The following is a 25,058-nucleotide window of genomic DNA, read 5'->3' as shown; positions in this document are numbered from 1 at the left end:
ATAGATAGATAGATAGATAGATAGATAGATAGATAGATAGATAGATAGATAGATAGATAGATAGATAGATAGAATCACCATTGAGATGGACTGGATAGAGGTCCATTTACTCTATAAGAGTTAAAGATGAACTAATTCTATAATTCTAATTCAAGAGTCATATTTGCTGATTCTAAATTTAAGTTATTATAAAAAAATAAAATGCATGTTTCCATAGATAGATAGATAGATAGATAGATAGCAGTGAGAGCAACAGTGCTTCCCTCTATCGACGTTTTAAAACCACGTGACGTGTGTTTACATCCTCCTCTCAGCTGTTTCTTTCTTCTACCACTTCGACACAACGACCGGCCGTTACTAGTTTACCTTTCCATCCAACTACCCGGTTTGCTCAGTAAACTAGTCCTCAGCCTTTTTAAGGGGCTGTTATCGTGTAAGAGTGACTGTCACTGACCGTCGCATTGCTCGCTGCATCCAGTTACAAGGAGTGTGTAAATGCGACACGGCATTGTGAGTATTTTTCATTTGTTTACCGCTAACTCCCGTTTGTCTGCGAGTTTACCGGGTCGTCTGTTCGCCTGTTTATCTCAATAATAGCTGTGTAAGTTGTGTTAGCGGTGACACGACAGGCTGTCTTGTGTGTTGTGTTTGCTGGCTGTGTAACGCCAGGATAAAGAGGCGAGCTTACCTAACCTGCTTTGTCTCTGTTTTGATGATGGCGCACTCAGGCCCACCAAAGCTAACGTTAGCCAGCTTAACTGCACCTCAGATGGCGATGTCCGACACTACATGTTTAGTAAAAATGCTCACCCCCCCACACTAAACCACACCATTTCGCCTATAAATTCGCATTTTCATTTGCACAAGCTGCAGCAGCGGGCCTGGGGACACTTTTCTCTAACAAATGTTGAGCGACATCATGCGGAAGAGGCTCCGGAAAATCACTCATGTTGTTTATTCGGTGGGATTTTTCCGCAGTAGTTACTAAAACGTGCAGGACTCATAGTTTATCCTCTCCTAACAAACCGGTTTAGCTAGTTGCTGCGAAAGATTGGGGTTAATCGCACTGCAGAGAGCTGGCCAGCAACTGCGTTTTGGTCGACAAGTGGGAACAAAAGCTGCATGAATGCTCAGAGGCAGCACGGCGTCTGTCGGGGTTTGTCAGCGGCTGGAACAAACACCAGAGTGTCCGTGTGTTTGTCACAGACGTGGACGGGTGGGCTTAAGAAAGAGTCATGATTAATAATGCTTGACAAGGTTTCATGAAGACGCTGTTGTTGTTTTGCTCCGCCGTCACACGCAGTGCGAAGAAAGTGTGCAGGCCGCTGATTGGCTAACAGGCTGCCGTCTGTGTGGCAACTGCAGCACGTGACCAGGTGCGACGCTGATTGGCTCCATCAGGTGCCAGTTGTGGGACTTGAGGAACATCTGTGGACGCTGCTGCATGTCAAACAGTGACCAGAACACACAAAACACCACTCAGCACCACTTTGTTTACATGTTACTGACTGAAAGGTGTTTACAGTGTCGTGGTCACTTTGTTTACATGCATAGAGCCTCAGCAATATTCAGTCTTTTTCAGACAAGGGATCAGTCTGTGACTACTGTATGATCCATCCATCCATTATCTATACACCGCTTAATCCTCATTAAGGTCGTGGGGGGTCTGGAGTCTATCCCAGCTCACTTAGGGTGAAGGCAGGGGACACCCAGTCTATCACAGGGCCACACATAGAGAAAGACAGGCACACTCACGTTCACGCCTACAGAGAATTTAGAAACACTATTGTATTATGTCATTCAGATGTAGATCACCTTTCCGTTCATTCAGTTCTACCCACCACAGTGACTGAGAGAAAGTTAATACAGAAATAAGATGGAAATTTAGAGATATAGAGTGAAAGAAGCAGTGATCCTGAGAGCAGCAGTTCAGTTTACTTAACTCAGAGAGTGTCAATCACCACACTAACTTCCAAGTGTATCAGTCAGTGTCATACGTGACCACAACAACACGCGTCCGAGCAGTGTGGATAATTAACATGTTTCTATAGTTTATTTGGCCTCCTTTTTAATGTAGTACCACTACAGTGTCCTGCTTCTTTCTGTATATCATTTTCTGTGTATGTGTTTGTACATTCTGGGTTTTGTGAATCTGTGGTGCTTTGTTTTTCTACATTAGTGTGATTTTTTGTTTTGTTTTGTTTTGTTTTTATCATGTAACTGTACCTAGCTGGAACCTTTGTACATCTCTAATGATTCTGAAAACATTTTATATATTACAGCAGAGAAAAAAAATAAACAAATTTTTCTAATTCAAGCCATTAACACATGATATTTGTCATTCACGTGAGACAGGACCATACACCAGGATTAATGCACTAATAAACAAAGACTAAACTAATAGCAAGCTTATCAAACTGTCCTCATAAACTAACTGCTACATTATTTCAGATTTCCCTAATCACTTCAAACTTTGTCCATGTGTGATAACATCTAACTGCTATTTCATGAAGATAATAAAAAAAGTATTCAAAAGACTGTGATGGAGCTCAGGAGTCAACCTGAGGACAGCTGCTATGCAAATAATGATTTAACTGCAGGTTAAAACCTGCAACTCTGTGTGGCAACTCAGCTGTCTGAAATGAAAAAAACGTACACAGTGTGACTTGCCGTTAGAGCCTGACCCAGGCTGACCCTGCCTCCATGTTGGAGATAATTCATAATTAGAAGAATTTAATCAAGTTACTGGTGCTGTTGTTCTGTTTTTCCACATGTGCAGATCCTGCTGCTGTATGCTGCTGTAGGTATTTAACAAACTCAGAAGAAAAACTTCTACAAGCGGCTGGAAGTAACAAAGTAAACCTCAGCTCCAGTTAACGCTTGGTGGGGGAAAACAAAACCAGACTGCAATCACTATTGGTGAGTGCCATTGATCTGAGCTGTAAGTATCTGATTTTCTTGTAGGAAAGTTTTATTATTATAGACATTTAGGTTTGTAGCCTAAATTGTAGAGCACTGTAATTGCAACTGTAGTCATTGGGATATTTTTGGAGCAATATTGGCACTGAAATATGTAAAAGGCCTCCCCAAAGTGGCTTCACACAACTCAAAGTACTGTCATCTGTATGTGCCTTTCTGTTGACGTGGCAGGGTTCAGTTCAGATTTGTACCGTGTTAAAAGTGATAAACTGGTGTCCGTGGTAAGATTACTGTTGCAACTTTTCCAGGATGCTCATTTAGACATGAAGTAGAAGTGTTCAGTTACCAGCAGGTTAACATAAAGGAGAGCATGACTGAAGTAGGCCGTAGAAATACCATGGAAAATAATGCAAAAACCAGAAATACGTGCAAAAACAGTAATGAAGTCTTATTACCGTCAGTATTTATTACCACGCGTCAACCTCTGTGGAATAGAAAATGTATTAGATGTTAACACTTATAAAAATTCACAAAATGTGATGTTCAACTGTGCCATCATGATACAAAGGAACATTTTAAATCAAAAGCGCACCAGAGGAACATAGATCAGAGGGAGAAATAGTCACAGATGACGATGTCCCAAATCTGATGCCCTGCAAATGTGCTAAAGGTTAAAGTTATGCTTTGTAACCTCTCAGCACAGCAATCTGCCCACAGCTGTAGTGGACCACCTGACTAAACTTTTAGTACACATCTGTTGAAGTTGATTCTTTTATATTTCATATGATTTTATGTTTACATCACTAAATAATTGAAATACAGCAAATCTGTATAATTTACAAGCATTGTGTTTAAACAGATAGTTATAGATTAATCTCCTGATTGTTTTCTTTATCAATCAGTAGTCTGAGCAAAAATATCCTAATTTCAGTGATGGCATTGTCTTTAAAATTTCAGAAAATATTAAAAATGTCCAATTTTATATTCCCAGGGATCAAGATGGCTTCTTTATATGTCTTGTGTGTCTTTGTGCTGCCATCTGGACCAAAACAAAAGATTTTTTTGTTTACTCTAATGTTTGATAAAGCAAAGGCGCAAGTATTTACAACTGTGAATCTGGAGTCTATAGATTTTTGCTGTTTTTGCTTAAAAATAACTTGTTGATAATTCACAATACTCAGGGTTTGCGACTTTATGTAATGCCGTCTTTCTCATGACACACCAAAAAGTACAGTGTACCAAAGATGCGTTCTGACTGAGCTCGAAGCAAATGTCAGAGGGAGTTTGATTGCATGCAGAGACACTGAGAAGAAGCAAACAATTGCAGGTTCATCTGGATGTCACAGACTAAGAGACACGTCTGCTTGAGGTAAAAATGTTTTTATTTGGCACAGTAAATCAGACTTATCCCAAAACTGTATGACTCCCCTTCATGAGTACACAGAGACAGCAGGATTAGAAGATTCAGAGGAAAATGGCTGGTAAATTTAAAATCTCTGACTCGCTTCTCACACACTCAAACAGAGTAGGTTCCTGCTGTTAGTCCGGTAAAACAAACACCTGCATCATTACGTCCCTCGGCTGTTTGTGACTAATTAACACAGAGTCCTGTGGACAAATTTGCATAAATAAAGAGAGATACAAAAACACGTTTTGTTCATTCTGAACTCACCTTAAGATTGTTATCATACCTGATGATGGCACCAGAGGAAAAGCCTTATTACTTCTCAAATTAAAATGGCTTATTCACTGGTGAGCATGAATATAATCTAGTGTGATGATAGTCAGGCTTACTGTTGTAGTGTCGCTGATGAACTTGATTCTAGTAAATGAATGATGTACAGGAACAGAGTCGTGGGTCAAGATGGAAAGGACTGGTGTTCAGGGTGAGAGTGGAGGAGCAGAGATTGTCTCACTTATCAAACTGAGTCCGTTCGAAAGTCCCAAGTCCCGGTTGCAGAGGGATATGCTAATACAGAGTTGGCTCAGCTTGGAGATCAGCTGAGGGGGGATCATTGTGTTGAATCCTAAGCTGAAGTCAATGAACAGCATTCTGACATAAGAGTTGGGGTTGTCCTCCCGTTGGGTCAGGGCAGAGAGGAATACAGTGAAGTTGTCCTCCGTTGACCTGTTGGTGCAGTTGGTAAATTGATAGGGATCCAGGGTATGGGGCAGACAGGATTTCAGAGGCAATAAAACCAGTCTCTCGAAGCACTTTGCAATGATGGGCGTGAGTGCAACTGAGCGGAAGTCATTCGGGGCCGTAGCACTGGTGTGCTTCTACACTGGCACAATAGTGGCGGTCTTGAAGCTTGTGGGGACAGCAGTCAGAGCCAAGGACAGATTGGAAATGTCCATGAAGACCCCGGCCAGCTGCCCTGCACAGACTCTTAGCACACAGCCAGATATTCCTTCTGAGCCAGCTGCCTTCCGCACATTCACCCTGCTCAGGATGGTGCAGACATCAGAGGTGGAAATTGAGAGAGGCAGTTCACCAGGTGGGAGACCTGCTTTGAGGGTGACCTTGTTTCCCCGATTAAATCATCAGGGAGCGAGGCAGAGCTGGATAGGAGAACAATACTGGGTGGTTAAAGGTCTGTGATGGCCTGTATGCCACATGCACGGGGGTTCAAGGAGTTCGAAGTTCTCTTCATGAAATTGAATAAAAACTAACCATATGCTAAACTAGAACATGTGCATTTCTATTGCATCAGATGACCATAAATTCCATATTGTTTGTTCTGTCTTGCCCCTAAACCTTTAATATAGGAGTTGAAAAGTTGCCTAAGCTGAGGGGGTGACCGTAACTGACACATTTCTTCCTGTTGGTAGCATACGCTTGCTGCCCTTTAGAAAACGCAGTGACACATTATGTGTGAAACGTTCGCCCTGGGTTTCACACTAAAGGAGGTGTCACTGACCTGTCACAGTCAAACATTGTGAATGTCTTCAGAAAATAGCAAAGTTTTCAGATTTTGGGAAGTGTATAAAGTGTGAAAACATTTATCGGAACTGTTGTGCTACAGAAAAGGTTTTGTGATTTATTTTGAATATAATAAGACTATCCACACCAGATTTAACAACAAACAGGTAATTAGTATTTAAAGTATCTTGTCATTAAATAAAGTTTTGAACAGGCGAAAAAACTTCCCAGCAGCACAAGATAAGGATTCAAGCAATCATCAGATTTGTTCCATCAGAGACACCAACCAGCTTCACTCTCTCTAGATCCACTGGTGTGGCTTATTTTAGTTTTACTATTAATGTTTATAGTAGGATTATTATGTCAAGTTACACGTCAAACTGTTTTTATTTTTCACAGTGCAATTCCTTTCATTTGCTTCTTTGCACAAATACATGCTGTGCTGCACATGACTTCTAATAACATTCAAACACTTTAGTGCTGAAGTGATATTTAAATTTGTAAAACATATTTGCACACATGTTGTGTTAAATTATACATTTCACAAATTCGCAGCAGAATTAATTTCCCACCCAGTCGGACCAGCATTTTTGACTACACCCCATCAAATCTTTTATGTAGTGTCTAATTCGTAGCATGAACTTGGCGTGTTCACAGTTTTGCTGCAGTAAAAATAACAAAAAATATTCAGATGCTGGCCTCAGAGACAATTTTTTTCTGCAAGTTGGAATTAAATGGTACACATTATTCTAATGACATATACAGTCTCTGGCTACTTTTTTAGGTACGCCTGTTCAATCTGATTCAAATCAGGTCAGCTGAGGTGAAATAAAATAATTATTACAACAACAATCGTTAATAGTTTTCTCTTTTTTTCTTTTTTTTATTTTTACAATTGTTACTCAAATCAGAGTAAAATCTACATTTATACTGGACTGCATTGTATTAGCAGGTAGTCTTGTGATGTGGCAGAATATCAGAAACACCAGAATGATCAAGTCCAGTAAAATATCATCGCTAATTATAAGATAAAACACATAGTTACCTAAACACCTCTGTGACAGTGTTAACAAACTGAGCATTAAAGGCATCATAGATTTAATGCCAGACCTGCTTTCACTTGTACAGGTGTACCTATTAAACTGGTCACTGAGTGTATATATTTCATAATGCTGACCTTAGCAGCAAAGGTGAGGATTGGGTATTTATCATACCGATGTGATTAATTGCTCTGGTATTAAGCCACAAGATGTTTGAGTGTGATTTTCTTTGCTAACATTGCTTCAAAGTTTACACTGTAAATGCGGATGAATGTCCACAGGATGGCTTTACCGCACAGTGTCTGTTGATCGGTAGCGTGTACGTCATGGTATGCTGCCTAGACAGGCCTTTGGTATTTAGTTACGGCACAAGAGCTGATCCCGTGTTGCCAAAGGATCTGTTACATGTTTCATCATCCTACAAGTTACAGCAAGGTGTTTCTAACCGAGTCGCAGCAGCCATTCTGACCTGAGATGGCATTGAGGCACTTTAGTCCACTCTAGGGGTTAGCCCAGGATATTATGTGTGTTTATGACTGGATGCTGTTTACAGTTTTTCTCAGTTTCTTTGGCTCATTTCTTAAAAGTGATTTCTGTGGAGTAGCTGTCTTATACCACAGCAAACAGGAAATCTACACAGCACAATAATATAATAATAATAATAATACAAAAGTGCTACACTATAGAGCCCACCTCACCGGATGTCTGTCTGGCCACAGATTTTTTTATTAACATCACACCTGATATTCTCCCTTGTAATGCTGTGAAGCAACAAAGGAAAAATCTTCTGGCCACAACCATCCCGTACAATCTCTGCTGTAATGTCATCACAGGCAGCATCCATTGCAGCTAGCAACATGCAAGAGACATTTTGTCTTGAAACCAGTGATTTCACACCTTCCACTTCAATCCAGAGAAGAATTCTTTAGTTGGAATCATGGCTGGAGAATATGGTGAAACCAAGTGAACTCCAGTCATTTCCCTGATGACATTTGCACAGTGAAATTTTACATCATCCTACACAGTTAAACCAAACCTCTCTCATTCTCAGGGCCTCTGTAGAGGGTGTCCAAGAATGTCCAGAGCATCTGGGTGTTTGCTGGGTAATATTGAGAACATGTATACTCAGAATAGTCTGTGACATTACAGCACACATACTGATACCGCTCCCATGTTGGCCAGGCACATCCACCATGGCCCAGTGGCCTATAACATTTTGGCTTTGTCTCCTCCTGCCATTGGCCAGATTGAGACTCCCCCACAAACACAAGGCTGTTAAGTATTTCACTTTCTTACAACTCCATTTGTTCTCTGCAATACTATAAACAAGATATCAAATCTGTATTTCTGTAAAGTCATACGGGTGCAGCAAAGCAAAACTGTTCTGCCTTCGTCTCTGTGGCTTCAGAAAGTATATTTAAACTTATATATTGTAATTACATATACATACTGGCACTGCACCTCTTTCATTTTGTCATTTTCTCTGAAGTGGTACCTTGTAGAGCAAATTCGTGGTCATCTCATGTCTTTTTAACACTGTGCATTATAGAGATTCCTATAGTGTTGATATTTTTAAAGACCCCATTAAAGTTGCACTCCAGATCTCTCATTGTAATATCATTATTTGCTGCCACCATGTTGCAGATCTCTTTCTCTTATTAAGCTATGGAAACTGCTTTTCTGCCACCAGCACAAGGTAGGAATTCACAAACAGATAATACAGCTGTGGGCTGCACAGTGGCTTGGTGGTTAGCACTTCCGTCTTGCAGCTAGAAGATCCCCACCTTCCTGAGATCTTTCTGCATTGAGTTTACATGTTCTCCCCCGTGCATGCGTGGGTTTTCTCCGGGTACTCTGGCTTCCTCCCACAGTCCAAAGACATGTTCTGGTTACTTGATTATTCTAAATTGTCCGCAGGTTGAATGCGAGTGTGATTCTTTGTCTGTATATATGGCCCTGTGATAGACTGGTGACCTGTCCAGGGTGTCCCCTTCCTTCACTCTAAGTCAGCTGGGATAGATGCCAGCCACCCCGCGACCCTAATGAGGACTAAGCTGTGTATAGATAATGGATGGATGGCTAATGCAGCTGTATCTGTACTAGGTTGTAATGCACTGTCTGTCCTGTGATGGGCTTTTATTGACTGTATGTCATTTTCCTGTATTAATTCAACTGTTTTCTTCGAACAGGAATATGTTAACATAAATAATTCTAGTATCGATTGGCCTGTTTTCCCTGCAAAGTATTTTGGTAATTAAAGACACAGTAGCACAATTTACATTAGCCTGACCTCTGCCATTTGCAGGCCGTGGTTAATTTCATGGTCCACAATTGTGGCCTGCCTTTCATGTAGGACAGCTCTATATCTTTTTACCCTTCCACAGTGTGCAGCCTATTGTGGCTTTTGGGAGAGCTCACTTTTTTCTTTTTTATGGTCAAAAACATCCATCCATCCCCTATCTGTACACCCCTTTATTCTCATTAGGGTCGCGGTGAGGCTGGAGTCTATCCCAGCTGACTTAGGGTGAAGGCATGAGACACCCTGGACAGGTCACCAGTCTATCACAGGGCCACATATACAGACAAAGAATCACACTCGCATTCAACCTGCGGACATTTTAGAATTATCAATTAACCTCAACATGTCTTTGGACTGTGGGTGGAAGCCGGAGTAGCCGGAGAAAACCAACGCATGTACAGGGAGAACATGCAAACTCCATGCAGAAAGATGCCAGGAAGGTGGACTGCGAACTGGGGATCTTCTAGCTGCAGGGCTAACCACCAAGCTACTGTGCAGGCCCTGGTCAGAAACTACAGATAGAATATTTAGAAAGCAGTTGCCTTACCTTTTATTTATCATTGTTCCTATTAAGAAGATTATGAATAAATAAGTAGATGCTGCTGCCTGCTGTCGGCACCACAGAGTGAAGAATCTGTTTTGATTTACGGTGGCTGGAGTCAACAAAGCTTGTTTTTTAATCTAAGAGTTAAAGTGAGTGAAGTTGATGATTTTGCACCACCATGCTTAGATGCTGATAGCGAGAACAACATGGATGCTGGTCTCTTTGTTAAAGTGAAATGGTGATGAATTGCCCTCATTCATTAATTCTACACGAATAATAGCATAAGTTTACAAATGATCCTTGATGATGAAGCTACAGGAAAATAAAAATGCATAGCAAAAGTAGCATACTATCAATATATTACCACCACCTCGTCACACAATTTCACAGATGTATGTACTATATGTATTTCATGTTTTCAGTGGAGCTCATGAGTTATTAAGAGGAACCAAGCTCCCCCCGGCCTCCCTGTGCTTCACACCCTGCTCTTCTGCCTCTTCTTCTGTTCAGTTTTCTTTCACTCATTATACCACCACGAATCCTTAGCCCTCTCCAGGTGGCAGCTGCCTCCGTATATTATTTATTGGGCCTGGTTCTTCTGTGTTCAGAAATTCTATCGATTCTCTTGCGATCATGTGTTCATTCCCACTCATAGCCCCCGTCAGTTGACTTATCAGAATGTGTGACTGATAGGTGTAAAATGTGAGAAACAAGGTTCAACTGCCAGGCAAACTAGTAATTTTGCTGGCATTATAAAAGAAATCCATATTACTGTAATGACATTAATATATGTCAGATAGACTTTTACAGTTGAATGGACTATTGTGCATGTAATGACTTGGACAATTAAACATTTCATACATGTTTTGGAGAATGCAACTTTTCACCTGAGAAACAGCATAATCAATTTTAATCAGCAGATATATTGATAGTTGCACAGATTTTAAACAATTGTACTAACGCAGAGTTATAGATGCACTAGAACATTTGTAATTTGTCTAAAATATTAAGGGATTCAAATGTGTAGTTACAGAATTTCCCCTGAGGGATTAATAAAGTATTTCTATTCTGTTATTCTAGTCTATATTGTTGTAAACAAGTGAAAATATTCATTATCGTTCGGCAGCCGTGCCAAAGCAATTGAGAAAACTCCTTTATCAAATAAACTACCGAGTGTCATTACCCAGCTGGCCGATGTTGATTTGCCTCGGAGGGGTGAGCTGATAATGACCCCTGTTTCAAGACTGTGGATTACCAGTGGTAAGACTGTACAGCAGCACCCAAAAGCAATTTACTTGAATACCTCCCCTGGCCCATTTTCCTGGATTTTCTTTCAATGCCCACAGAGGGGAAGGGGAGGGATAAAAAATACAGTACTATATGTCCAGTGATGGTGAGCGAATCAATGATTCTTTTTGCCTGGGAGAAAGAGCCAATGGAAAATTACCATAGCAGGCCTCCAACTACAAAGTCACCTCTGAATTTAATCTTTATTAGCTGAGTCAGATGTGGAGATGCTGAGGTGGCAGAGAAGGAGTTCAAAACTCATCTCTCTCAACTTCATCTCAAGCTATACAAGGTTGGATATTTTGGATATCAAAGCATTTAAAGAATGTTTGAAAGGAATTTTCTCTTTGTTGCTACAGTGTTGTGCTTTATAGAGAAGTACTACATAGTAAATCCAGTAGCTCATTAGTTTTAATGTAAGCAGCTTTCAAAGCACCAGAGATGGGTGCATATTTTAGCTTAAACACAACCTTACATCAGAGGTTCTCAGCCTTTTGGGAGCTTTTGACCCCTTTATATGAAACATTTTGTGATCCCACATGTTTGTTGTGGACATCAGTTATGAGCAGTCCAACCAAAAGGGGCTTTTAACCTTCTCTGTTATGAGGATTTTTGAAAATACACAAACCAGGAAACACAGGATATTAAGAAAAAATAAGCAAAGCTGTGAAACAGAAATTGTTATCAATTTGAAGCCATTGTTATGTCACATCTATCTCTCTGCAGACATCAGTTTTGTGTTCCAGTATAGTTGGCCAAGTCACCTCAAAAAGAAAAAAAGAAACTCTCTCTGCACACCTGCATATGTGACAGGTGCATCGGAGGAAAACACAACTTGAATAAAAATGAAAAAATCTCTGGCACACTTGGCTGCTTACTGCTGGTATATTCATTAATTTATGTCTCAGATTGTTCAGGCTGTGCAGATATACCTTAAAAACAATGATTTTTATTCTAGAGCATAGCGCAGGCATGTAATTTGATTCTTTTGGGTTAGGCAGTGTGACATCAGTGTACTGTGAAGCAATATTCATCTTCTGCGATTAAGGTTTTACACTATGAAAGCTATTTCTTTAATGTCTCTGTGTGTTTTAGGCAGAAAATCAAGACTTGGATGAGATTTTTGCTTTTTTAGTAATGTCCAATAACTGAATAACTTGTCTGGTTGTATGTTTTATAATAGATTTTCCAATGCTGTGATGGAGGGCTCTGTCCTGATTGTCCACCCCGAGTGTCAAATTTCTATTGCATCACTCCACATCTGCCCTCTGGACATAGCAGATCCCACAGCGCTGCGGAACATGACATTGAGACACACAGTTTCTGATGTTGATGCCTGCCTCATACCACAGAATTCAGTCTGATTCTGAAAATCTTAGAGCTTTTAATAATGATTATTTTTATTATTAATTTACTGCAGATTATTATCCCGACTCTTAACAAGAATTTCTGTCTTAACTTTGTCGGGCTGTAGGGGGGAAAATGGCAAGTTTGCAAGAAGTGTTTTTCTTTTGATTGAATAATCTTTTAAACTAATGACTTTGAAACTAATCTTAGACACAGCACGTTGTTTCCTGCATCTGTGTTCAGAGAGTACTGTTGCATATTATAAAGATTGTTAATTGTTAAAAGCAGAGGTAAAAAAACAGTTTAATATTGTCTTAGACCCATTCAGCATTTGTCGATGCCACACCGGTGAGCTAGCATGAATTATAGCAGGAACCTTGTAGCCAAATTGAATCCAGACATTATCAAGGTCATTAATTGCACTTGTGTTCTCCCTGCTATGTCATGTCAGATGTCTTTTGGGGATTGTACTAAATATATTCATGCAATCAGTATAAGAGAAGACTTACTGTTAAATGACAGTTTGATGGATGTATTGTCTGTAGTAAATTTTCACATAAATGCTTACAAAGTATTTCACTTACCCTTTTACTAAGGCACTGCAGAATACAAATCGTACATTTTGTCCTGAAGGGAATTAATTTGGAATAAAAACACTCTGTTTCTCTAGCTTGTTAATTTTTCATCTTAAGACAATCCCAGATGTGGATTTATAAAGCTGCTCTTTTATCAGCATCTGAAAACTGCATTTCACTTGTAGATTTTAACCAGGCACTGTATCTCCCAGCAGGCATATTTTTGTAACATGTTTAATTTCTCTCAGGTCACTCGGTGCCTGGACATGAACGCTGTCTGAACAGACATTTGAGGAGTCACAGCGGCAGGATCCTTCAGCCAGCCAGCCCATCTCCATGCCACTCTGAGGAGGAATCACTCACCCTGAGTACGAGTTCGGCTGTTACGTTTCTCTTCTCTTGTCGCCATGGGGGGAGCTGTGAGTGCTGGGGAGGACAATGACGACCTCATTGATAATCTGAAGGAGGCTCAGTATATTCGCACAGAAAAAGTTGAACAGGCTTTTAGGGCCATAGACCGCGGCGACTACTATCTAGATGGCTACCGGGACAGTGCCTACAAAGACTTGGCGTGGAAGCATGGAAACATACACCTGTCTGCTCCGTGTATATACTCTGAGGTGATGGAGGCCCTCAAACTGCAGCCAGGACTTTCTTTCCTCAATCTGGGCAGCGGAACCGGCTACCTGAGCACAATGGTTGGCCTCATCATAGGTAATTTTAGTCTGTTCTTTATCAACAGTGGGTTTTTTTTTCATGTGTGGGCAGTGCTCAAATGTTCTCTCAAATCTAAATGGACTAATTTACTGGGAAACTGCAGAAAAGCAGCAGTGATACAAGGGCTGCAAGGATTTTTTTTTCTGATTCCTTAAATAAATACTTGGTCTGTAAAATGTCAAAAAAGGTGAACAATTTTAAAATCCAGTGCCAAGAAGTTGTTTGTTTAGTTTGACAAACCGCATGAAAATACAGTTTACACTCACATAAAACAAAAGAAAGCAGCAAATATTCATATTTCATGAGCAGAAACCAGTTATTATGATGCTTTTTTGCTAGATAAATGATCCAAGTAACACCACAATAAATAGCTTTTGGACACATCGTAGTAACTGATTTGAGGAAAAATATTGTTCATGTTTTTTTTTCTCCCAAGGGCCTTTTGGTGTGAACCACGGAGTTGAGCTCCACAAGGATGTTGTTGAATATGCCAGAGAGAAACTGGACGATTTCATAAAGAATAGTGACAGCTTTGACAAGTGAGTACAAGCTTTAAAAGAACATTTCGTTTTGGGTAACGTGTTGATTGACAAATCCAAAGTGTAAGGAAGACACTCTATTGTCTTATGGAGAGTTACATGACAGGCTATAAACTCCCTCAGTCTCTGGTAGTTGCCTGGATCAAGCAAAGAAACTGCCCAGTACATAACCACAAATAAAACCGTGAATTGTCAGTGTTCGTTTGAAGCAAGCAACTAAATATAATTGCTGCTAGTAGATGGATTTTGTTATCACTGAACAGAGCCAGGGTAGACCCTATTGTCTAACCCACTGCAAGAAAAAGTCCAACTTTATGTTTATAAAGAAGTGGATGTTTCCAAACAGAAGGCCTGGTGACAATTTTACAAATGAAGTACATTTAAATCTCTTGTAGTTTGCTTGATTCTGTCACAGCTTACTGTGATGATGAGCCTGCAAAAGAGAAAAACATGTGTTCTATCGGTGTTTCAGCGGGTTATTCACCACACTTTCGATTATATTTTTTCACAGGTTTGAGTTCTGTGAACCTGTCTTTGTGGTGGGGAATTGCCTTGAAATCTCAACAGACAGTCACCAATACGATCGCATTTATTGTGGCGCTGGAGTGCAGAAGGACCATGAAAATTACATGAAAGTACTGCTCAAAATTGGAGGCATTCTGGTGATGCCTATAGAGGATCAGGTAAGAACTACAAGCTGTCAGGGTGATACAGAATCGACATGTTGTGATTGCTATTCAAAATGGTAACACATGAGGGAAAACAAGCTAAAACAGCTTTGACCTACAAGACTGGTTATGCAACTTTCCCATCCATTATTGAACCACAGCTGACCCTGGATTTAAGCAGTCTTGTATAGAGCACACACAGTGCTGTATAAATAATGTTTTATTTAAAATGGTGGATGCCAACAGACTGTGGGATATGTAAGAGGGCTCAAAGGTTGTGACAGATTCATGGTCAAGACTTTTGAGCAATTTATGACATTTAATTGAAAAAGAAACTGACGTAAAGCAAAACATGGCTTAGATTATATTGTAGTCCATGGTTTCAATATGTTATGTTGGTAGTTACTCAGTAGTGCAGCCTGAAGGGAGTCCATTATACATACATAAGAATACAATCGGATGTTCTACAGTGTTATCAAAGCACAACATGTAGAAGGTAGTAGTAAGATGAAAGATGAAAACAGCCTGCAACTGTAACAGCTTGAAAACTCTACAACCCAAATTTACTCAGGCTATGTCCACACTAATGCGAATGATTTTCAAAACATTTTTTTTCTCTTTGCTATGGCCTTTCATCAGCACCAAACCGACATTCTCTACCTCCATCTCCACCTCCTCCAGAGCTGTTCAAAATTACTCTCCAGAGTGGACAAATATGAAACAGCCATTGTAGCAGGGGGAAATGGAGCACAGAGCTACTTCAGAATGTGGATGCTCCCACTGTATGAATGACGGTCTTCAAAGACAAAGTGGAGAGCATTAATATCGAAGCAAATCTCTGTCTGATATGATACAGTGGAGTAATGACATCCTCAGCAGAGAATAAAGACACACTTCCTCTGTGTATGTTTTAAGCCTAGCATCTCATCACATTTAAAATCAGACTCAGAGTAACCTCCCACACCACACTGTAAAAGCAAGGCGGCAGTGCAGTCTAGAGCGTTCAGCCCATACTCTCAAAAAAAACAAAGAATTTTTTCAAAAAGTATCTTATTTATATTATTTAACTTTGTATACACTCATTTCATTTCAGCTCAAAATGAGAGTTTCATCTGCTGTTTTGCTGCTCCCTTTGCCTCTCCTTTCTATTTTTCTGCTCCGGTCTTTGTGCGTCTGTTTCACCATGTGTGTCTCCTTTGCTCTGCTGTGGAAATAGACACACAAAAGCCAGAGCAGATGAGAGACAGGAGAAGTGAAGATGACATTTTTTAAATTGACAAGAACTTGTTACGGCCTTTAAAGTATTTCGCAAAACTTGTGGGTTTGTGGTTGTGTTTGGATTGTTTTTTGTTGGCTCTCAACTGCAGCTAAACAGATAAGTGGTGATCAGTCCTGCACGTCAGCTTGGAGGAACTTTAGCCCATTCCTCTATTCAGAAGTACCGACTCAGGGATGTTGGTGGGTTTCTCTCATGAGCTGTTTGCTTCAGGTCCTTCCACAACATTTCTGTTGGATTAAGGGCAGGACTTTGACTTGGCCCTCCACTAATTCTTTAACCATGACCCACTTTCTCACGAGATTCAGTTCACGGACAGATGTCCTGATATTTTCTTTTAGAATTCATTGGTATATTTCAGAATTCACTGTTCCATCAATGATTGTAAGCCGTCTAAACCCAGATACAGCAAAACAGGCCCAAACCTTGACACTACCAACACTGTGTGTTTCATAGATTTGTGAATTTAACAGAGATAAGGTTCTTATGCTGGAATGCAGTGTTTTGTGTTTCCCTTTCTCCAAGAATAGCACTTCTGATTTCCACCAAAAAGTTGGATTTAGTCTCAACCAACCACAAAACATATTTCCTTTAGTCTTCTGACTTGTCCACGAGAAAACTGCAGGCAGTGACTTTATTCTCTTTTTTTGAGAGCAGTGATTTTTTTTCCTAGCAGCCCTGCCATGTATGGCTCCCTTTGTGAGTGTTACACACCTTGCTCTAGAAGTCATCTTTGTTGGACGCTCACTCCCAGGGAGGCTAACAATGGGCTTGAATTTCCTCCATTTATACACAATCTGTCTGACTGTGGATTGGTGTTGTCCAAACGCTGTAGAGATGGTTTTGTAACCTTTACCCAGCCGGATGAGCATCAACAACTGTTTTTTTGAGGTCATTAAAAGCCTCTTTTGTTAGTGCCATGATACACAGACACTGACACAACACGATAGATTCGTGTTCTTCAAATATAACGGGGCGTCCACTCACACCTGATTGAAAACACTCTGTTCTGATTTCACTTTATTAAATGCTAATCCTGGAAATATTTTGACATACTTCCTGCCCTGTTAGTCTGTTGCACACAGTACATTGTGTCATAATTATGAGAAAACTATTTAACCATCAGGATCAAGAGTGGAAGTTTGCATCTGTACCTCATAAATAAGACCATTTAATTATGACCAATATGTAAACTTATAGGGTGAAAACTAAGGCTCACTTTGCAGCACACCGTGTAACTCACTGTGAATATTAATTATGTCATGTTTTATATGATACTCTGTTGGAAAAAATATACTTATGTTGCTATTCAAGCTCATATTCAATACATCAAATCAGATAGTATGCTGTTGCTTGCACACTTATCTAATGCAACCAGTGACTTCCTGGTCACACAGATTGGACAGATTAAATATAAACATCTAAACTGCTTGAGCATAAAGTACAAAGTACACAAAGCAAGATTTATTTTTTTAGTGCCTGTTGTGCTGGATTCATAAATGAAAGATGAAGTGACATGCTTTTTTTTTCTCAATTGAATATTAGAAGACTGAATGACAAACGTGTTGTTGATGTTTCATGCACTTATTTGTAGAAATGGAAAGAGAACCTTTTCTTCCTGAAGAGGTACAATTTTTAGTTCTCTGGTTACACCCCCATAATGAACACCTGGAGCTCGGCGTTGCATGAATCAAAACAAACACTGTTCATACACAGATAATAGCTATATTGTATTGCTGGTAAGTGTTGAGAATCCAGACACAGAAATACACCCTCAGAATGCTCTCTATTACAGTGGTAAATTCTGAAAAACACACCGCCAGCAATGGCAGATGGGTAAAATACTCGCCAAGAACATGAACATTCACCAGCATGTGTGCAAACATAGACATAGTACGTGATAGATTTAAAGCGTCTGGGCAGGCTGAAGCCCTTATCCTTTGCTCCCTGATGTAATAGAGCATTCCATATTTTATAAGTGCTCAGTGTTGAGTTCAGGTTTTGTCTCTTTATGCAGCTGACCCAGATAACCAGGACTGGCCAGTGCACATGGGAGAGCAAAAACATCTTGGCGGTGTCCTTTGCCCCCTTGGTCCAGCAGAACAGAGCTGATGGAGAGAAGCCTGACACTGTCCAGCTGCGTAAGTTACCCAGCTTCAACCAAACCAGAAATCTCAGGCCCTGTGTTTTATTATGCCTGACTCGTCGTGAAGTGTAAAGCAGGCAATATTTTAAAGTCAAAGTGATGTGATGAGACAGTTCCTAAAGTAATATTTGCCTTGACATATGAAGCTCGCCCTGCAGCTGCTTCATAGACTCAGTTGTTTCCTCACTTGTTTATGCTGACCTAGTTGAAGGACTGGTGCAGTTGTATGGATTATTCTTATTTATTTGGTGCATTGCCCTGAAGGACCGTGTCATCTCTCTCTGTCCTCAGCCCCAGTGACTGTCCGCAGCCTTCAGGATCTGTCTCGGATCTACATACGCCGCACTCTCAGAAACCTGGCCAACGAGGACAGTCAGGGGAAGGGCACGGTGCAACGAGTCCCCCAGAAGCGCAAACGCAGGCGCTGCCGGCGGCGCCGCATCAACACTTACGTTTTTGTAGGAAACCAGCTGATCCCCCAAATGGTGGAGAGCGAAGAGGAGGAGCACGCTGAGGAAGAACACAAGGAAGTGGAGGAGGAGGAGGAAGAAAGAGACATTGGCGACATTGAAATCCTCAAGCAAGTGAACGTGTTGAGAGACCAAATAATGGCCCTGCCGCTGCCTGAGTCACTGAAAGCATATTTGCTGTATTACAGAGAGAAATGACTGATTCATTCGATATCCGTTCTTAATGGGTGCAGCGCCTGCTGAAATGCTTTTCTTCACCTTTTTCAGTACAAATGTAGCATTATTTCCACTTAATCTTGATGGCAAAACTGTAATGAAAAGAGACGCCATAGATAATATTGGATAATAATGTTATGATTGTCATGAGTGTTATTTTTTGTTGACATTTTCTTTTGATTTGTATATCGAAGAAATAAATGACTATGTAAAAAGTATAGTAAATGGACATAGTTTCAGAAAACCAGTTTTGAGATTCAGATTTTATCACAATGTCAGGATTTCTGCCGCAGTGTGCAGATTAAAAATTGTACAAAAGAAACCCACAAAGTTCTTACTATATTTGTGAAAATATGATCATGCTGAGATGAAGACTTTTATTGCACCTTTTTTAGAAGCTTTAACTTGCTATCAGTGTCTGCTGATTTAATGATGCTGACAGGAGCAAAAGATGCTGAAAGGCAAACAAGGCCACACTCTCCCATTTTGAGTTAAAGAGTAAGACGTTCTTGCATAATCATGAGCGCGGCACTTATGTCATTACTCTTCCTTTCAGGTCAGTGTGTTTTATACCTTCCTATTACAAGAGATCACTGAAAGACTAGATTGGTTCATAATTTTTTTCTACCGAGCACCTTTTAATGTAACTTTTTCTACAGGGTGCTGACATTCTTGTGTTTTCTCACTATGAGTAGCTGATGTACTACTTGATATGATAAGATGTCGTAAGCCCATCTCCTCTCCATGGTTTATCTCCCATTGTGCATATGATATATTAGTTTAATTAATCATATCAGAGGTCTAAAATATGGATGACGTGCAGGTGTTTATGGCTGGTTTTCAGCTTTGTTTTGGAGGGAACTGGTGAAGGGGAGATGTTAGTTAAGAGTACATGCATGAATATATTGTATATGTCTTGGGTGTTCCTGACTTTGCTTCACATTATATGATTGGTCACTGGAGGTGATGTTCCAGGTGATCAAGTTTGGAAATGTTTCTTTTTAAAAAAAGAAAAAAAAAAACACAATGAATTTAAAAATAATTAATCAATTAGAAGGCCTCGAGATAACTATTGAGTTCTGTATAGTACTGCTTTTTTTTTTTTTTTTTTTAAGAATTGAACAACAATGCAAAATCAGAATCGTTGAGGATTCTGACGCCTTTTTTTTTTTTTTACTGTGGACTATAGAAGTGTCCAGTAAAGCACCTTAATCTGCAGTCCTCAAGCTCAAGTGGGAAAAAAAAACAAGGTTCCACTTTTTGTCATAATTTGTATGGACTGGACTTATTGCAATGTAAATCTTGTTAAAATACAATTTGCTTGCAGAAATTCCCTGATAGTGATGGCTTTTAAGTGCCAACGTACCCCATCACATTAGGAGTTCTGCGAGTTTTCTGGCACAGTGAATTCACCCAAACGATGGTATATTTCTACAAAAACATTCCACGGTGAAAAAAGAAAAAAAAAAACTAAAAGAAAACAGCACATCACTGATCTGATAGGTCACACTTTTTCTTCACGCTTTACCATCACAGAGTTGGAAAGTTCTTTCATCTTACTTTGAATGCATAATTTAGTACTCCAAAAGCTGAGTTGAATGTTGTTGATATTAATTCTATTCAATATAAAGGTGATAAATATGTATTGTTATCATATGATTCTGCATACAGTTTAATTTGCAGTTGATTTGTTGTAGCGCCCTCTTGCTGTACTGTATTTTTGACACTGGGAACTCTGTAGATCCAAACTCCACTGCTGTCTGTTAAATAGGTGAGATATATTAGTGCTATAGGTCTTCATTTTGTTCTGGTGTAATGAAAAATGTTTTGTTTGGAAGCGGGGCTGAATATTCTATTAGTAGTTTTTGTGTGTGAAGAGTTAACGTTTATTTTCTGTAAGGTTTTTTTGTTCTGTTCTGTTTTTTGTTTTTTTTTTACATTCATTGCAGAGCTTTGCAAGTAAGCAATAATGGAATAATTTCTCAGCTTATAATTACCAATAACAACATAGTCCCATTTGATTTGTGTAGTACCCATTAAAATTCACATGACCAATTACAGCCATGCAACACTTTATATACCATTATCTGAAATGTAATTGCTAATTAGAGAGCACATTAAGTATTGAAAGCAGGGGACCTACAACCTCGACTCTCAGGTCTCGCCTTGCACCAAAGTTAATGGGACTGCTGTGATTACATTAAATGTGGACGAAATCTGACTAAACAAATGGCACCCGGTAAATACCAAGTCATAACTAATTCTGAGCTCTTGTATTAAGTTAATTTGGTAAGAGCCAGAACCGTTTCCCTTCCTGTTTTATCAGGCCTAGGTTGATTTCTCATAGTGTGTGCAGTTCATTTTGAAAATGTGTTGTTTCTCCGTAAATGTTTGGCACAAAAATAAAGGTCACAATCACATCATGTGTCTTCTAATCATTGTAACTGCTCTTTTTTCAATCTTACCCGATATATGGGTTTCTTTCGTATTTCCAAAGGTGGCTGAGGAGTGAAATGAGTCCTTATGACGAGCAGACATGAAGTAGAAACACATGTCTGGTGGGCTGCTGACATCAAGCTTGTGTTGACCTTGTTTGCTTTTGTTACTGCTGCTTTCTGTGTTGGACACGTTATCATCAGTGCCAGTTCTTTTATTATCTTGCGCTAATTTGAGTGCTTTTTGGATGCTGTGTTTGCTCTATAAAAGCTGGTGCTGGTACGTGGAAATTTGAGATTTAGTGACAAACTTCAATTGAGTTACATGGAATCTGGAAGAACTGTTCCACCTTTGCCTGCAGGAAACATGGTGGGGCTGAAGCTGTTGTGCAAAATTAAGTCTTGCATTTGTTAAAATATGAAACTGTAAAGCCATAAATACGAATTATTACATTTATAAGCTTTGTTAACCCTTTAGAGCCCAGCGTAGCGCCAGCGCTACGTTTTACATATTGGTTTTTGATTGGCTGTAAATTTTAAACCAGATAAGATAGATCGATAATTCTTTTTGCACATAAAATCTGGGGAGTTACACTAACATTTCACACATTCACCAGGTCTCAGGGTGCTTTTTCGTTGCAGTGATGGGTTTGTAAAAATACACAATAAAGCGCACACAACAAAACTCTTTATAAACCAGACCACCGCTATTCGGAGGACTTCTTACGTTGAAATAAGCGTGATCACGTTGTGGCCATGACCTGTCACATGATTCTTATGTGTCCATACCCGAGAGGCTCCTGTCCCCATCAACAGGAAGTGACGTTGTTGCCGGGAGTTGTAGTTCTTCAGCCGACAACTACAAATGTAGTTTTCGGCTGGAGCCTGCACAGATACGAGCTCTCACTCGTTTCAGTCCCATTTTTTTTTTTTTTTTTTTTTTTTTTTTACAAAAGCATTCAGACACACAGCCCACACACCCACCATACATCCTGCACGGTCCGTGTACGGATCTAGTAATTGGATTTTCCGTTCTGAAACGGGTATTGAAAAACAAAAAGTGAGTGGTTATTTGATTTTCATTTAAAAATAAAAAAAATAAAATTGAAATACAAGCCGTTTTTCCTTTTCATGATCAAAAAGGGATATACGATTTAAAAAAAAAAAAGCTTTTATTTTCGTTTTATATTTAGAATAACAAGAAAGTAAAATCAGTAAGAGACAGAAACGAAAAAAGGTCCGTTTTTTCATTTTCTGAGACCGGAAGTGGTCATCAGCAAGTGTGGAGCCAAACAGAGTATGGTGCATAGACTGTATATACATTTTTTTTCGTGAGTTTTCATGGTCAAAATGAGAGATCAGGGGGCCAATCTTAAAATAAATCAATATTGATTTTTGATAGAGCGTTAAAGTTTTGCGAAGCCAGGGGGCGGGACTACTTGATTGACAGTCCGGTCTGGAATGATTGACAGGTCCTATGGAGGAGGCAGCAGAGACTCTGCTCTCCTCGTTTGGATTAATTCTGATATAATAACTGTTGGTTTACTTATCGGTGGAGCAGCAGAACATTTTCCACAGACAGTTTTCCTGCCCGTTGGCTTGTTTTAACCAGTTTTCTACCTTCGGCTGATTCTACCAGCAGACACTGAAAGGACTCTAATAGTTCGGTAAGTAAATGTTTATTTTTGTATCGGTGCCACTTTTAATGCACTTTATATGCAGCTTTACTGTCAGATATAATGTGTGCCATGCACTCCAGATGTTGGTGGAGTTTGTTTCAGTGTGTGTTGACCAGAGAAGAAAGTTAGCATAGTAAATATTAGCTTTAATGTTAGCGATGCTAACCGAGCTAGCTGCTCAGTCGTAGCCTGATTAAAGCTAACGTAGCATCAAGCTAATGTGTTGAGTTTCATGTAAACAGCTGAAGTGTGTTGTGTTCCTGTAATGTGGTTCATTAAGTTCATAAAACTGTGGCTGGTTGACATTAATGTAACATTCAGGAAACTTAAATGTGATTAAAATAGTAACGTTAATATTCTAGTTGTCAGTAATCAGCTTTAATTTGACACTAAAACAGACTCTGATAGTTTTAAATGACATCAGTTTCATTAATTTGTTGAAAATTGTCTCATTTGTTGTTGTGATGTTGCTACTGATTCATTAAAAGCAGATGATCCGTGTTGAAGATACGTTTAGTTCTAGTATCAGAAGTACAAGAAGGAAAATGGAAGTTTAGTTCTGCTACATCAAAGATTTCAGGATTAAAATAACTAAATGAGTCTTCATGCCTCAAACTTTATTTTTACAATAAAGAAATAATGAAATAATCACAGATGATAAAAATATAAATAGCAGAGAAATCCTGAGAGAATAATTTCCTGAAAAGTCTGTGAAGGAAAAGCAGCTTTTTATCCTCAAAGATCAGAATCAGCTCCAACATCTGCATCTGACAGCATCAAGTCAACCAGAAAGAAAAGAAAAAAGAAAATGACTTCTTTCTGATCACATCTGTTCCACTGCTCACAGTCTGCTGCTGCTCACATTCTTCACATTTATAGTCCACTTTTAAAAGTTCAGCAGACAGGCGCTCTGCTTTGGAGTGTGACGATGTCGTCGGTGATGTGGAGAGTGAAGTTTCCGTTTCATCCACAGTGTGCTTTAGGGCAGCCGGGTCAGACTTGATGTTTGAAATACTGACCGACAGCTCAGATTCAACTGTCTGTAGTTCCTTTTTGATGGGTGTTAAACTTTCACTCAAAGCCACCAGGAGCTGGGTCTTTAAAATAACCGCCATCTCGTTACAGAGTGAAAGTAGCAATTCCTCCTTAAGGTCAGAGATTGCAGCATCTGAGGGCCTCTTCAAAAGAAGACGTAGTTGATGAAGGCGTTCTGGAGCAGGACCAGAAAGATTACGACCAAGCAGCCTTGAGATCTTAGGCAGCGTCTCCCTCAGGTGGGTGTCAACGGTGTTCACGGTCAGGTCTGTGATAATCCCGTCAAAAAACAAAACAGAAAAAAATCTAGATTATAAATCAACATGTAACCAAAGCACTCTGTGTATAACGCCATAGTATAGGATGTAGTTCAGAAAATGTCAAAGTATAGTATACTTTTCAAGAATAACGTAGTATGGCCTGTAGTTCATAGTATAGCATGTCAACAAAAAAACCCAACTGATTATTATGTGGTTCAAAAAGTGCAAAATGATAGGATGTTGCCTAAAATTGTCATGTATGATATGTGGTTCAAGAAATGTCATAGTGCTGTATATTGTCAAAATAGTGTGTTTTTCAAGAAAACAGAGTATATGTCGTCTAAAAAATGCCATAGAATAATATTTCATTGCACAAGTAAAAGTATAGTAATTTTTAAAACTGTTCAAATTCTCATAATGTGTTGCTAAAAAACAAAAAAAACTAAAACAAAAAAAAAACGTCATAGTAATATGTCAATTCAAAAAGCCTATAGTATAGAGTGTCGCCCAACAAACGTCATAGTATAGCATGTCGCTCTAAAAACGTCATAGTATGGCCTTTGGTCCAAAAAACGTCATAGTATAGCATGTCGCTCAAAAAATGTCACTGTATAGTATGTCGCTCTAAAAATGTCATTGTATAGCCATTGCTCCAAAAAATGTCATAGTATAGCCTTTTGTCT

General features: G+C 39.5%; 1 protein-coding gene across 3 annotated transcripts; it reads left to right on the top strand.

Moving 5' to 3' along the window:
• The first annotated feature begins 295 nt into the window (after window positions 1–295).
• Window positions 296–21,386, top strand: pcmtd1 (protein-L-isoaspartate (D-aspartate) O-methyltransferase domain containing 1). Of its 3 annotated transcripts, none has more exons than XM_023270406.3 (7): window positions 296–510; window positions 2,780–2,919; window positions 13,183–13,648; window positions 14,088–14,190; window positions 14,702–14,873; window positions 18,152–18,275; window positions 18,572–21,386. In XM_023270406.3, the coding sequence occupies exons 3-7, from the start codon at window positions 13,342–13,344 to the stop codon at window positions 18,946–18,948; spliced, it is 1,083 nt and encodes a 360-aa protein (XP_023126174.1). In that variant the 5' UTR covers window positions 296–510; window positions 2,780–2,919; window positions 13,183–13,341; the 3' UTR covers window positions 18,949–21,386. The 3 variants fall into 3 exon arrangements, with proteins under 3 accessions (XP_023126174.1, XP_023126175.1, XP_035804133.1); XM_023270407.3 differs by having other exon boundaries at window positions 2,780–2,941; XM_035948240.2 differs by lacking the exon at window positions 2,780–2,919.
• The last annotated feature ends 3,672 nt before the right edge of the window (window positions 21,387–25,058 follow it).

Source organism: Amphiprion ocellaris, chromosome 10 (genome assembly GCF_022539595.1).
Source record: "Amphiprion ocellaris isolate individual 3 ecotype Okinawa chromosome 10, ASM2253959v1, whole genome shotgun sequence".
Lineage (NCBI taxonomy): Eukaryota > Metazoa > Chordata > Actinopteri > Pomacentridae > Amphiprion > Amphiprion ocellaris.
The sequence above is the reverse complement of the archived record's forward strand: the minus strand, read 5'-3'. Positions and strand labels throughout refer to the sequence as shown.